Source organism: Chrysemys picta, chromosome 2, assembly GCF_011386835.1.
Source record: "Chrysemys picta bellii isolate R12L10 chromosome 2, ASM1138683v2, whole genome shotgun sequence".
NCBI lineage: Eukaryota > Metazoa > Chordata > Testudines > Emydidae > Chrysemys > Chrysemys picta.
In genome coordinates this window covers 230,833,612-230,846,251 of record NC_088792.1, presented here as the reverse complement: position 1 = coordinate 230,846,251, position 12,640 = coordinate 230,833,612, and the positions used below count along the sequence as shown (strand labels likewise).

The 12,640-nt window shown below is 38.8% G+C and overlaps 1 protein-coding gene across 5 annotated transcripts in view; it reads left to right on the top strand.

The window, feature by feature from the left end:
* PPP1R42 (protein phosphatase 1 regulatory subunit 42) overlaps window positions 1–12,640 on the top strand; it is a 67,899-nt gene that overhangs the window by 14,858 nt on the left and 40,401 nt on the right. For 4 of the 5 annotated variants that reach the window (XM_065585710.1, XM_065585709.1, XM_065585708.1 and 1 more), the window contains exons 6-7: window positions 5,409–5,526; window positions 6,733–6,864. In XM_065585710.1, coding sequence (XP_065441782.1) covers window positions 5,409–5,526; window positions 6,733–6,864 — 250 coding nt within the window. The remainder of the gene's footprint in view (window positions 1–5,408; window positions 5,527–6,732; window positions 6,865–12,640) is intronic. The other variant, XR_010598895.1, reaches the window with a different exon arrangement.

Sequence of the window (12,640 nt, the reverse complement as noted above, 5' to 3'; positions counted from 1 at the left end):
GTACTTTCCCGCTGTGCGGGAGAGGGGAACAGCAAGAAGACCAGAAAAGGAAATTAGGTATTGTTAGATGTTGTGGGCAAAAGTTGGAAACAATAGTGCAGGCAGAGGACAGAGGGCAGAAGGCCTCAGAGTCTGTGCAGTGGTGAGAAATGACAGGCAGAGAAGAGGAGCGGGGGCTAGAAAGCCATCAAGGATTTTGCAGAGTTTAATAGCAACAGTGAGAACATTAAGTAGTCTGTGCAGGAGAGGTAAATGACAATGGGAATGGAATAGTAGTCTGTGCAGGAGAAGAAAGTGTGAAAGGCATAACAGAACTAGGTGACATGAAGCATCTCCTCTACACCCTTTTCACTGTTGTATGAGGTTTGTCCAGTATAACTATATCAATTATCTTTTTCTCTGAACATAACATTTTAGTTCAGTTTTGTTATGGCAGCATAATAAACCCACTCCCTGCACCTGTGCTGTGCTTGAGCTCAGCATAATTGAGGATTAAGACTAATAAATTTGTATACTTGAAGTTTTGGACAATTAAGGGAATTTTCAGTTTCATTAATAGACATGAGGGAACATGACCCTGTTTCAGATAAGTGAGGTTTGGATAATCAAATGGGATCTGAACTGCACTGACGGCGATTTTAACAAGACTTTAGATAATTTTCTTTAATTCTTACCAACCAATCATCTTTATTGTTGTAAGACCATAAATTGCTGTACATTGATGCCAGGAAGCTGAAAATAAAAACAACAGACAAGCTAAAATCTAACGAACAACTTTGATTTAAAAATCACATTTCTGCCTGAACATTTTCTACATACTGTTATAAAAGTAATACCTAATATTCAAATAACTGAAAATAATTAAAGAAAAATATATTTTCTATATTTGTTTATTTGGATTATTTGACCGTCTTTCCCTTTCCTAAGTGTAGTTAGCTAATTAGTCAGTTTTCATTTTTGTTTTTGTGAGTGTTCTGACACAGCAACAGGGAAAAGAAAATCATTTTTAAGAAAAAGAAAATGTTGTTATAAAACCACAAAAACTAGCAGGAGGGAGCCAGGTTCATGTACAGTACATGAAACTACTTACAGCTGGTTTTTTTAAATTGGCTCACTTATAAGTTGATGTATGCTTAGCATGCCTTTTACTAACATTAGTAGCACTGTCAAGAGATAACTTAGATAACCACAGTTTTAAAAAAGTTATTTTTATCAGTAACACCTGGGATTCTTCCAAATTAAATATTTTTTTAAAAAAAATCTCTTTTCTACTTTTTCCTATTTCTGCTTGTTTGCTTTTTCATTTCTCTATGTCTGGACAATGAAAGTAAACTAGCAATTTCACTTTTGTTTCTAATCAGATTCACACACACTACCAGGATGCTGTTTTGTTATGTTTGGGTGCAAATACTGAAAGGGATGTTTATTTGCTTTAAAAAAAAACTGTTTCAATTAGAACTTTACTAAGTGCTGGAAATATTCTGTTGTTTTTATAAAAACTTAAATCAACAAACCTTTTATTTTGAGAAGAATATGACCTAATGTCTATGTAAATGTTATGTTTGATATAGAAAATACTGAAAGGACCTATATAAAACCATCTGTATGTTCAAAGTCTTTAATTTATTCAACCTCTGGCCAGTATTGATTATGACAAGAAGATATCAAAAAAGATGAATTCATTCACTTCACAATTCAGTCAGGAACAAGAGAAAAATTATAGATTTTTTCTCAAATAGATTATGACAGGTAGTCAGAATGGTGACAAATTGCTGTCTGTAGATGTAGTTAGGGCAGCTGAGCTAGACATTTCCAATAAAAATTGGAGCACACTGGTCAAATACTAGTTCTTAAATGGCCATCATTAATTGTGAAGAAGGTTATTGCCAGTACTACAGCAGCCTACTGAGGCACTCACACCTCCTATATGTGGAATATAATTTGCTCTTCAATATTTTGTAGCAGACCTCAAAGTGATAGCATGACATGATCATTTATCAAACAGAGACAGCCCAGAAAAGTGTCTGGTCCCTTTAGTACAGTTTATTGAAAGCTGGAAAGTGAAAGCACTTTATTAGAGACAGGAAGGCAATGAACAACTAGAGCATATCGAAAGGCTAATCATATTTCAGCACAGGATTAGTGTGTTCTTAGATAAACATACACTAGACTGAGTATGTTCTGGGTCATTTATCAAGTGAGTAACTGCTCATGAAAATCTACAGCACTCTGTACATTCATCAAAGTTTAGCTGTTTACATGTTATGGTTTTAAGTAATATACAGTTTTGTGTTCTAAAAACCTATATTAATTGTATTAATTCTTTTAAAGGGAAATCTAATACTTATTAAACATTTTTCAAGACAATGGCTGATTGCCCAGATAAGAAAAAATAATAAATTATGCTGGCTAAATATTTTCTTTTTAAATAAGCCCAGGCAAAAATGTATTTTTCCTAAAGTTATTTAACACTTTTTTGAGGGAGAGGGGGGTATACACTGAATCTACTAAACAGTTATGTTATCACAGTATTATGCAGACAGATACTGATAGAGTCTTCCTTTGTAATTAATGTTATGGAACTAACAACGTTTCCCTTGGTGGACTGTTCCCACTTGGGAAGTTCCACAAGAAGAAAGTTTTGTGTCTCCATACTGCAGCTGTCCTTCTCGGACTTCCTTCAGCACTCACTCTATCAGCATGGCTTCTCCAGGAACTGTTCTCCCCTGGGCTTCCCACAGGCTACTACTCCAGATCTACCCTTAAACAGTTCCAAACTATGGAGTGGAGAAGTGGGTGTAAGCATTAACTTACCTGCAAAAGTCCCATGGGTTTTTGTTGGGAAGGAGGAGGTTCATGCTGCCTTTTCCTTTGTCCCCTTATTCTCTACCCATGAATCCTAAACCACATGGTACACCTACAGAGTGGCTTTCATCAGATTGGGAGGAGAGTGGAATGATGCAGTAGAGTATCATCTTCTGCATCCCCCCTGGATTTAAGTCCCTTCTACTCTCAGAGACAGAATAGATGATAGGGCACATTGTTATTAATTTTGCAGTCTGAATTTGAAGGAGGACCTATGAACTTGGATTAGCAGATATTTGACTTTTGCTATCAAGCCATGAAAATTGTCCACATTTTCTGGTTTATGAAATGCTGATCCTCATTGAGCAGATGTTTCTACAACTATGGTACATCAGTTCTAGTATTATCCACCCCTTCTCTCGCTCTCATACATAGCCTTTAGAATCTCCTCTCAAATGCTCTATACAGCCACATACTATATGGATTCATATTCAGAGTAACATTGGAAGGAAATTTTGGACCATGTGTATTTCAGAAGGTAGGCTCTTTGAATAGAATGCAGCAACTTACTAAGCACTTATGAAAGGTTTCAGAGTAGCAGCCGTGTTAGTCTGTATCCGCAAAAAGAAGAACAGGAGGACTTGTGGCACCTTAGAGACTAACAAATTTATTAGAGCATAAGCTTTCGTGGACTACAGCCCACTTCTTCGGATGCATATAGAATGGAACATATATTGAGGAGATATATGTTTTTTTTCTCTTAATTAATTGGCCTCTCAGAGGTGGTAAGACAACTCCCACCTGTTTATGCTCTCTGTATGTGTGTATATATATCTCCTCAATATATGTTCCATTCTATATGCATCCGAAGAAGTGGGCTGTAGTCCACGAAAGCTTATGCTCTAATAAATTTGTTAGTCTCTAAGGTGCCACAAGTCCTCCTGTTCTTCTTTAAGCACTTATGAATAGCCTTCAAATCTTGTTAACTTTAATATATTGAAGTTAAAAGACAGAAAAAGTTTGATCTAGGTCATATTGCCCTTGATTTACCAGACAGAAACCCAGACTGCAGAAAGGTACATTTTAAATGTTTCACTATTTGGGCCAAGAATGTAACTGGCCACCCACAGATATGTAGGGGAGTTACTATGTCTTGTGTAAATTATATTTTTCCAGCATGATTTGCCAGATTTTAGTTTTATTTTTTTAATCAATTTTTGCATGAAATGTCCACTGTCCTATGAATTTCTGAAGCCTGTACAGGTAGAATTATATTTTTAAGGGCCTTTTATGATGCAAAAGGCTGTATATCTTCTCCTCCTATGTGTGATATAAAAACATATGCATATGTTACTCACATTACTGTCTTCTTGACTGGCTTTTCTCCAGTGTCTGGCATTTAAAAGTATGATGGCAAAGACAATTGTCTGCAAGTAGCATTATTATATCCTAAAAAACAGAGGATCTTTCTTGTGTTCAGCTACCAAGTGCTAACATTTTTGTTGCCTGGCATCAGGACCCTATTCTGTGGTCTTCCCAACTAACCCAATAGAAGTTTCCATGCTGTCCCACAAGAGAAGCATGATGAAGATAGACCAGATTTTATGCATGTCTATAAAATACTGGTTTTCAGGCTAGCATTCTCAGCTAGAGCCGTTGTTGGACCTGAGCTTTCCTGTCATTACTGATCACTGGTGCTCTGAGTTAGAAAATCTTTAACACCTCCAAAAATGCTTCTTCAGCAATCAATTTTTCCTGCATGAAAATATGGTAAGCACTAGGTGGAGGTCAATAGACTTATTCCGATAAAGTCTCTGCTCTATTTGGCTTTCCAGAGGCACTGCAAAATCAACCAAAAGGAACTTCTGCCACCAGCCAGAGCTTTTGCAAAAATAGGCTCAGAGTGTATGGAAATCTGATTAGACAACATCAGAGCCTGGACTGAGCATTTACTATTTAAAATGATAGACAACATCTTACAGTTCTAGGATAATGAATGTTGTTGTTAGCACCAAGTCCAGTACAAGCAAAGCAAAACCATGGGACTGGTAACCTAATACCTTTATGGAAAGATTTGACCTACAGCTTGTTGCATTCCCCACTCTCTTCTTGACCCGGAGTCCCCTTCTGTTACAATATGTCTGAACCAGTCCTACTTAGTACTGTTGCTTTCTGGCTTCTTTCCATAACCATATTCCTCCCATTTGGAAGCGCCTCAGCTAGTTGAGGATTTTTATCATAGGAACTAGTGCTAGACAATTGTCTTGGGATGTGTAAACCTGACTCTAGAGGGGAGTGTCAGAAATAAAGAATCAAAACCAATGGATGATGATTGGCATGTCAGCTTGCCATCACTCACTTTGTATTTGATCGTAAATGTTTCTGTCACTGCCTTCCTATTTCTATTATGTAAAATACTGTGCTGCATTCAAAAAGTGTCATACAAAGCCCCAGTCCTACAAACACACATACTTAATTTTACACCCAGAAGTCCAAAAGAAGACTTTTCAATGAACAACCAGCATGATTACTGAACTCTATCGTCTACAGTCTCAAGATAAAGCAACAGTCTTGGTTTTTCTCTTTTCTTCTGTTAATTGCAGGATTTGGAGTTTGTATTGAACAAATGGACCAAGCTGTGCAGAATGGATCTTAAAGGGAATCCTGTTTGCCGCAAACCAAAATACAGGGACAGGCTTATTATACAGTCAAAAACTCTAGGTAAAAGAGTATGGTTAGAACTCTTTCCACTTAAAAAAAATAGTTGGCACATTATCTATTTTTGAATTACAGTGAAACTCCTATGAAACCAAGTAATGTCCTCCACATTAATGTCAGGTGGTAAATATAATTTTTAAAAGCTATTGTACAAGTTATATAGTTTAAATTGATTAATAAGCTAAAAAAAACCTGTTGCTTATTATGACTCAACTTATTATTATTAACAAAAGTACAGTTTACTAAAAAGGAGTGATACTATGGCATATCCATACAATTATAATTCAGGCTTTTCTGTGTTTGTGGTCCCAAATTAGGCGATAATGATTTTTAAAGATATCTTTCATTTTTTTCCCCTTGTAGCATTACTGCAGGGTAGAGTTAAGGTAGTTTGGGTGTCTTAACTATGCATTTTACGTTGATGCCTCTTACATTGATGGAAGAGGTTTTTCTGTCGATGTAGTTAATTCACCTCTCCAAGAATGATAGTTAGGTCAACGGAAGAATTATTCCATCAACGTAGGCATGTCTACATCAAGAGTTAAGTTGACCTAACTACGGCACCCAAGGCACAATATTTTTCACAGCCCTGAGCAATGTAGCTAAGTTGATCTATTTTTTAAGTGTAGACCAGGCCTAAGTTGTAGTCAAACAAGAAACTTAATTTGGAAATGTGGATGGAGTCAAATCATGCTAGAACTGTGGGTCCTACTGCACTACAGAGTGAGTGAAGTTATGATAAAGGATCAAATCGTGCTTTCTTACATCATACAGGTGGCCCCAAGAGGTCAGTGGGACTATTTGATGAGTAAGGCAGGCAGGTTTTGGTTGCAAGTGTGTATTTCCTTATGCCCTTATAAATGTATATGTCCTGCATAAATGTATGCTCTCTTTTTAGACCCCTGCACTCTCACTATCACGTCTTAATTTGGATATCAAACATTCTCCTTGCAAACCCTACAAATAATTGATAGTCTCTTTCCAATGCATTTGAAAACTGCCATGTTACACATGAAATTCATTTCTTTATGAATAATTTTCAAGATATAATCTATCACTTGATTTCTTTTCTGACAAAGTTAACTAAAATGTAAGCAATTTTTGGCAAAAGAAAACATATCAGTGTACATAAGATATTTAATAGTTTAACCTTTTAGTTGACTAACTTTATTATGAAAAGTGTGTGTGTGTGTTTTCCTTTTTCCTCAGAATCCCTTGATGGGAAAGAAATAAAAGAAATAGAAAGACAATTCCTAATGAATTGGAAAGCATCCAAAGCCTCTAGGAAAAAAAGCAAGGAAGAGAGCATGACAAATGAACATGCAGCTTATCCACATTTCTGTAAGCAAACTAATCAAATACTCCATTTACAATATGATCATTTACAACATTATAACAACCCTAACATTTTATTTCACAGCAAAGATGTTGGAAACAAACTTCAGGCTGAAGATTGGGCTAAGATAGAAGTTTCAGATCTAATTAATAAATTCAGATTCCAAGGCCAGAAGGGACCATTGTGATCCTCCCATCTGACATCCTGTATAACGCAGGCCATAGAACTTCCCCAAAATAATTAATACAGCATATTTTTTTAAAAGCATCCAATCATGATTTAAACAGTATCGATGATCTTTCATGACCCTTGACAAGTTGTTCTAATAGTTAATTACTCTCACTGTTTAAAGTCTATGCCTTATTTCCAGTCCGAGTTTATCTAGCTTCAACATCCAGCCATTGGATTGTGTTATATCTTTCTGTGCTAGACTGAAGAGCACAATACTAAATATTTATTCCCCATGTAGGTACTTATGGACTGCAATCAAGTCACACCTTAACATTCTCTTTGTTAAAGTAACTAGATTGAGCTCCTTGAATTTGTTGCTGTGAGGCATGTTTTTTAATCCTTTAATCATTCTTGTGGCTTTTCTCTGAACCCTCTCCAATTTATCAACTTCCTTTTGAACTGTGGACACGAGAACTGGACACAGTATTCCAGCAGTGGTTACACCAGTTCCAAGTATAGAGATCAAATTTCTTCTCTCTTCCTACTTGAGATTCCCCTGTTTATGTCTGTAAGAATTGCATTAGACCTTTTTGCCACAGCATCATACTCGAAGCTCATATTCAATTGATTGTCTGCCATGGCTCCAGAATCTTTTTCAGAGTCTTTGCTTCCCACAATGAACCCCCTCATTCTGTGAGTATGGCCTACATTCTTTGTTCCTAGATTTATGCATGTATATTTAACTATATTAAAACACATATTGTTTGCTCGGGCGGAGTTTACCAAGCAATCCAGATGGTTCTGTATCAGTGACCTGTCCTTTTAATTATTTACCACTTTCCCAGTTTTTGTGTCATCTTCAAACTTCAGCAGTGATTATTTTATATTTTCTTCCAGGTCATTAATAAAAATGTTAAATAGCATAGGACGAAGAACTGATCCCTATGGGACCCCAACAGAAACACATCCATTTGGTGATGATTTCCTGCTTACAATTACATTTTGAGACCCATCACTTAACCAGCTTTTAATCCATGTAATGAGTACCATGTTAATTTTATATTGTTCTAGTTTTTTAATAAAAAGGACATGCGGTATCAACCAAATTTGTAATCTCTCATCAAAAAAAGATATCAAGTTAGTTTGACAGGAACTGTTTTCCATAAACCCATTAATTATATTACTCTCCTTTAATTCTTTATTGATCGAGTCCTGTTTCAAGAAGAAAATCAAGGAAAGTGTGGGCCCCTTACTGAATGAGGGAGGCAACCTAGTGACCGAGGATGTGGAAAAAGCTAATGTACTCAATGATTTTTTTGCCTCTATCTTCACGCACAAGGTCAGCTCCCAGATTGCTGTACTGGGCAGTACAGCATGGGGAGAAGGTGACCAGCCCTCTGTGGAGAAAGAAGTGGTTCGGGACTATTTAGAAAAACTGGACGTGCACAAGTCCATGGGGCCGGATGCGCTGCATCCGAGGGTGCTAAAGGAGTTGGCGGGTGAGATTGCAGAGCCATTAGCCATTATTTTTGAAAACTCATGGCGATCGGGGAGGTCCCAGATGACTGGAAATAGGCTAATGTAGTGCCCATCTTTAAAAAAGGGAAGAAGGAGGATCCGGGGAACTACAGGCCAGTCAGCCTCACCTCAGTCCCTGGAAAAATCATGGAGCAGGTCCTCAAGGAATCAATTATGAAACATTTAGAGGAAAGGAAAGTGATCAGGAACAGTCAGCATGGATTCACGAAGGGGAAGTCGTGCCTGACTAACCTAATTGCCTTCTATGATGAGATAACTGGCTCTGTGGATGAGGGGAAAGCAGTGGATGTGTTATTCCTTGACTTTAGCAAAGCTTTTGATACGGTCTCCCACAGTATTCTTGCCGCCAAGTTAAAGAAGTATGGGCTGGATGAATGGACTGTAAGGTGGATAGAAAGCTGGCTAGATCGTCGGGCTCAACGGGTAGTGATCAATGGCTCCATGTCTAGTTGGCAGCCGGTTTCAAGCGGAGTGCCCCAAGGGTCGGTCCTGGGGCCGGTTTTGCTTAATATCTTTATTAATGATCTGGAGGATGGTGTAGACTGCACTCTCAGCAAGTTTGCAGATGACACTAAACTAGGAGGCGTGGTAGATACAGTGGAGGGTAGGGATCGGATACAGAGGGACCTAGACAAATTAGAGGATTGGACCGAAAAAAACCTGATGAGGTTCAACAAGGACAAGTGCAGAGTCCTGCACTTAGGACGGAAGAATCCCATGCACTGCTACAGACTAGGGACCGAATGGCTAGGTAGCAGTTCTGCAGAAAAGGACCTAGGGGTCACAGTGGATGAGAAGCTGGATATGAGTCAACAGTGTGCTCTTGTTGACAAGAAGGCTAACGGCATTTTGGGCTGTATAAGTAGGGGCATTGCCAGCAGATTGAGGAACGTGATCGTTCCCCTTTATTCGACATTGGTGAGGCCTCATCTGGAATACTGTGTCCAGTTTTGGGCCCCACACTACAAGAAGGATGTGGAAAAATTGGAAAGAGTCCAGCGGAGGGCAACAAAAATGATTAGGGGTCTGGAGCACATGACTTATGAGGAGAGGCTGAGGGAACTGGGATTGTTTAGTCTCCAGAAGAGAAGAATGAGGGGGGATTTGATAGCAGCCTTCAACTACCTGAAGGGGGGTTCCAAAGAGGATGGAGCTCGGCTGTTCTCAGTGGTGGCAGATGACAGAACAAGGAGCAATGGTCTCAAGTTGCAGTGGGGGAGGTCCAGGTTGGATATCAGGAAAAACTATTTCACTAGGAGGGTGGTGAAACACTGGAATGCGTTACCTAGGAAGGTGGTGGAGTCTCCTTCCTTGGAGGTTTTTAAGGCCCGGCTTGACAAAGCCCTGGCTGGGATGATTTAGCTGGGAATTGGTCCTGCTTTGAGCAGGGGGTTGGACTAGATGACCTCTTGAGGTCCCTTCCAACCCTGATATTCTATGATTCTATGATCAGCTGCTCCATTATCTTGCCAGGATCAATGTCAGATTGACAGGCCTATAGTTTCTTGACACAACATTATCTTTCTTCCAGTCTTCTGGAACTTTCCCAGTGTTTCAAGTCTTATTGAAAATCAACATTAATGGTCCAGTGAGCCTCTCAGCCAGCTATTTTAAAACTCTTGGATGCAAGTTATCCAAACTGGCTGACTTTAAAATGTTCAGCTTTAGTAGCTGCTCTTTAACGTCCCCTTGAAATACTAGTGGAATGGAAAGAGTGTTATTACATCATCTGTTTTTTTCCCAACTACAGAACAGATATATTTACTGAACACTTCTGCCTTTTCTGTATTATATCCATATCATTTCCTTCTAGTAATGGACCAGTACCATTGTCAGGATTCTTTTTGTTGCTAATATACTTTAAAAACTCTTTCTTATAATTCTTAACTCTGCTGGCCATAGCTTTCTCATTGTGTCCCTTTGCTTCCTTTTTCTACAATTCCTAGCTCCTGATATATATATTCATTACTATCAACTTCCGCTGTCTTCCATTTTTATATATTACTTTTATAGCTGGCTTTACTTCCCTTCTAAACCAGATTGGTATTTTCAACCAATATGGCCTTTTTCTTCAATTGTGGATTTGTGGCTTTTTGGGCATGTAGTAAAACGTTCTTAAAGCAATTACCAATTATCATTAACATTTTTCTGATAAAATTCTTCCTCCCAGCTAATTTGGCTCCTAATTGTTTTTAGTTTGTGAAATTGGCCTTTTAAAGCACCAAGGATATATAACTGGTCTGGACTTAACTCTGTTTGCACATTATAGTCATCATCAAGTTACCATTAATTTTTAGTTCCGTGACCAGTTTTTTCTTTATCTATCGAGATGAGGTGTAATCTAGAAATCCCGTGTGTTGGCTGCAACACTTTTTGAGTTAGAAAATTGTCATCTATAATATTTAGACATTCCAAGGATGTTTTAATACTGGAACGTATTAGGAGTCGTGGTCTATAGCAGACATCAACTACCCCATCTTTTGCTTATCTGTTAGGACATTGATCCATTAGCTTTCAAGATCATTTTCTTCTGCATTATCAGTGACTTGGAAATGGGTAATGCCATTTTTGACATAGAGTGACATCCCACCTCCCCTTTTGTCCACTCAATGCTTCCTAAATAGGTTACGACCATTGATTTTTAACATTCCAGTCATGAGAATCATCCCACCAGATTTCAGTAATACCAACTAGATCAAATTTATGCTCATAAATGAGGAATCCACTTGTATTTGTTTGTTACCCAGGCTCCTATCATTGGCATATGAGCAATTAAATAATTTCTTCTCTTCATGTCCTTTGGTTCCTTGATTTAATTTTGTTCTCCACATCTCAATTTTGTGCTGAGTGCTCATATCCTCCCTCTTTTTATCCTCCCCTTTTTTTTTAATTAGTTTAACACCCTCTTGGTGACTCTAGTCAACCTGTCCCAGAGAAGATTGGTCTTGTTTCTAGTGAGGTGGAAGCCATCTAAACTATACAGCTCCCTCTCCCTATAGAAGGTGGACCAATGTTCCACAAAGCCAAATCCGACCTACACCACTTTTCTAGCCAGCGTTTCACTTTCAGAATCTTGTGCCTTGTGCCTTCCTTTGCTTGTGGGACAGGAATGATCTCAGAGAATATCACTTGGACATTCTTCAGCACACTTCCAAGTTCCCTGCGATATCTGCGAGACGTCCCATGACTCAGTGTCATTAGTGCTCTAACAAATCAGCACCAATGGATACCTTCCTGTCAACTTCAAAGTCTATCCAATTTTAAAGCAACATCTAGTGTTATGTTTTGGGAAGGCAATTCATTGTCCTGTTGTCTGCCTGACCCTTGCACAAAATTCTATTAATTCTTTGGAATATTGAATCCCCAACAAGGATCATCAGTTTTCCTTGGACAGTTGAAGAAATCTTTGTGAGGAAGCTTGATTTTCTTACAGGTTGGGCTAAACTGCCATCCTGTGTCCCGTACATGTCTCCATTTCCGTGACCAGATGGATCTTGAGAGGTATTTTCCACAGTTTCCAAGTTGAGGGCCTGGTATCTATTGGAAACTTCCAGCTACGTGGAATTCTTCCTGGTCCTCTTCTGTCTTGTGGCCACAGCCTGCCCATCCTTGTCGATCTTCAACCATGTAGACAGTCTCCGTGACCTCTTGCCTCTGGTAGTTACGAACTGCCAGTCTTCCTCTCTGACCTCCTCTGTCTCCGACTCCTTGGTGAGCAGCTCCTTTTTACCTGGGGTACTGATGTTTCCTGAACCTGACTGTCAAGGAACTCCTCAGCTTCTCTGTTCAGGAAGGTCTAGATCTTCAGTTTTTGTTCTGGCTCACCTCTATTTTAAACTTGTCAGCATCACGGTAAGGATAGGCAAATAGATTTTGAGCCAGTGATGGTGAATGTTCATGATAATTTTGTAAGGCTGATTTTCACACATAGAAGAATGCTTGTCCAACACTTTGGGATAAATACACACACAATCAGTGCAGTGCAGGAACAGTGACCCACGGCCACTGGGAGCTGCAGGCGGCCATGCCTGCAGACGGTCAATGTAAACAGTGTCTCACGGCCTGCCAGCG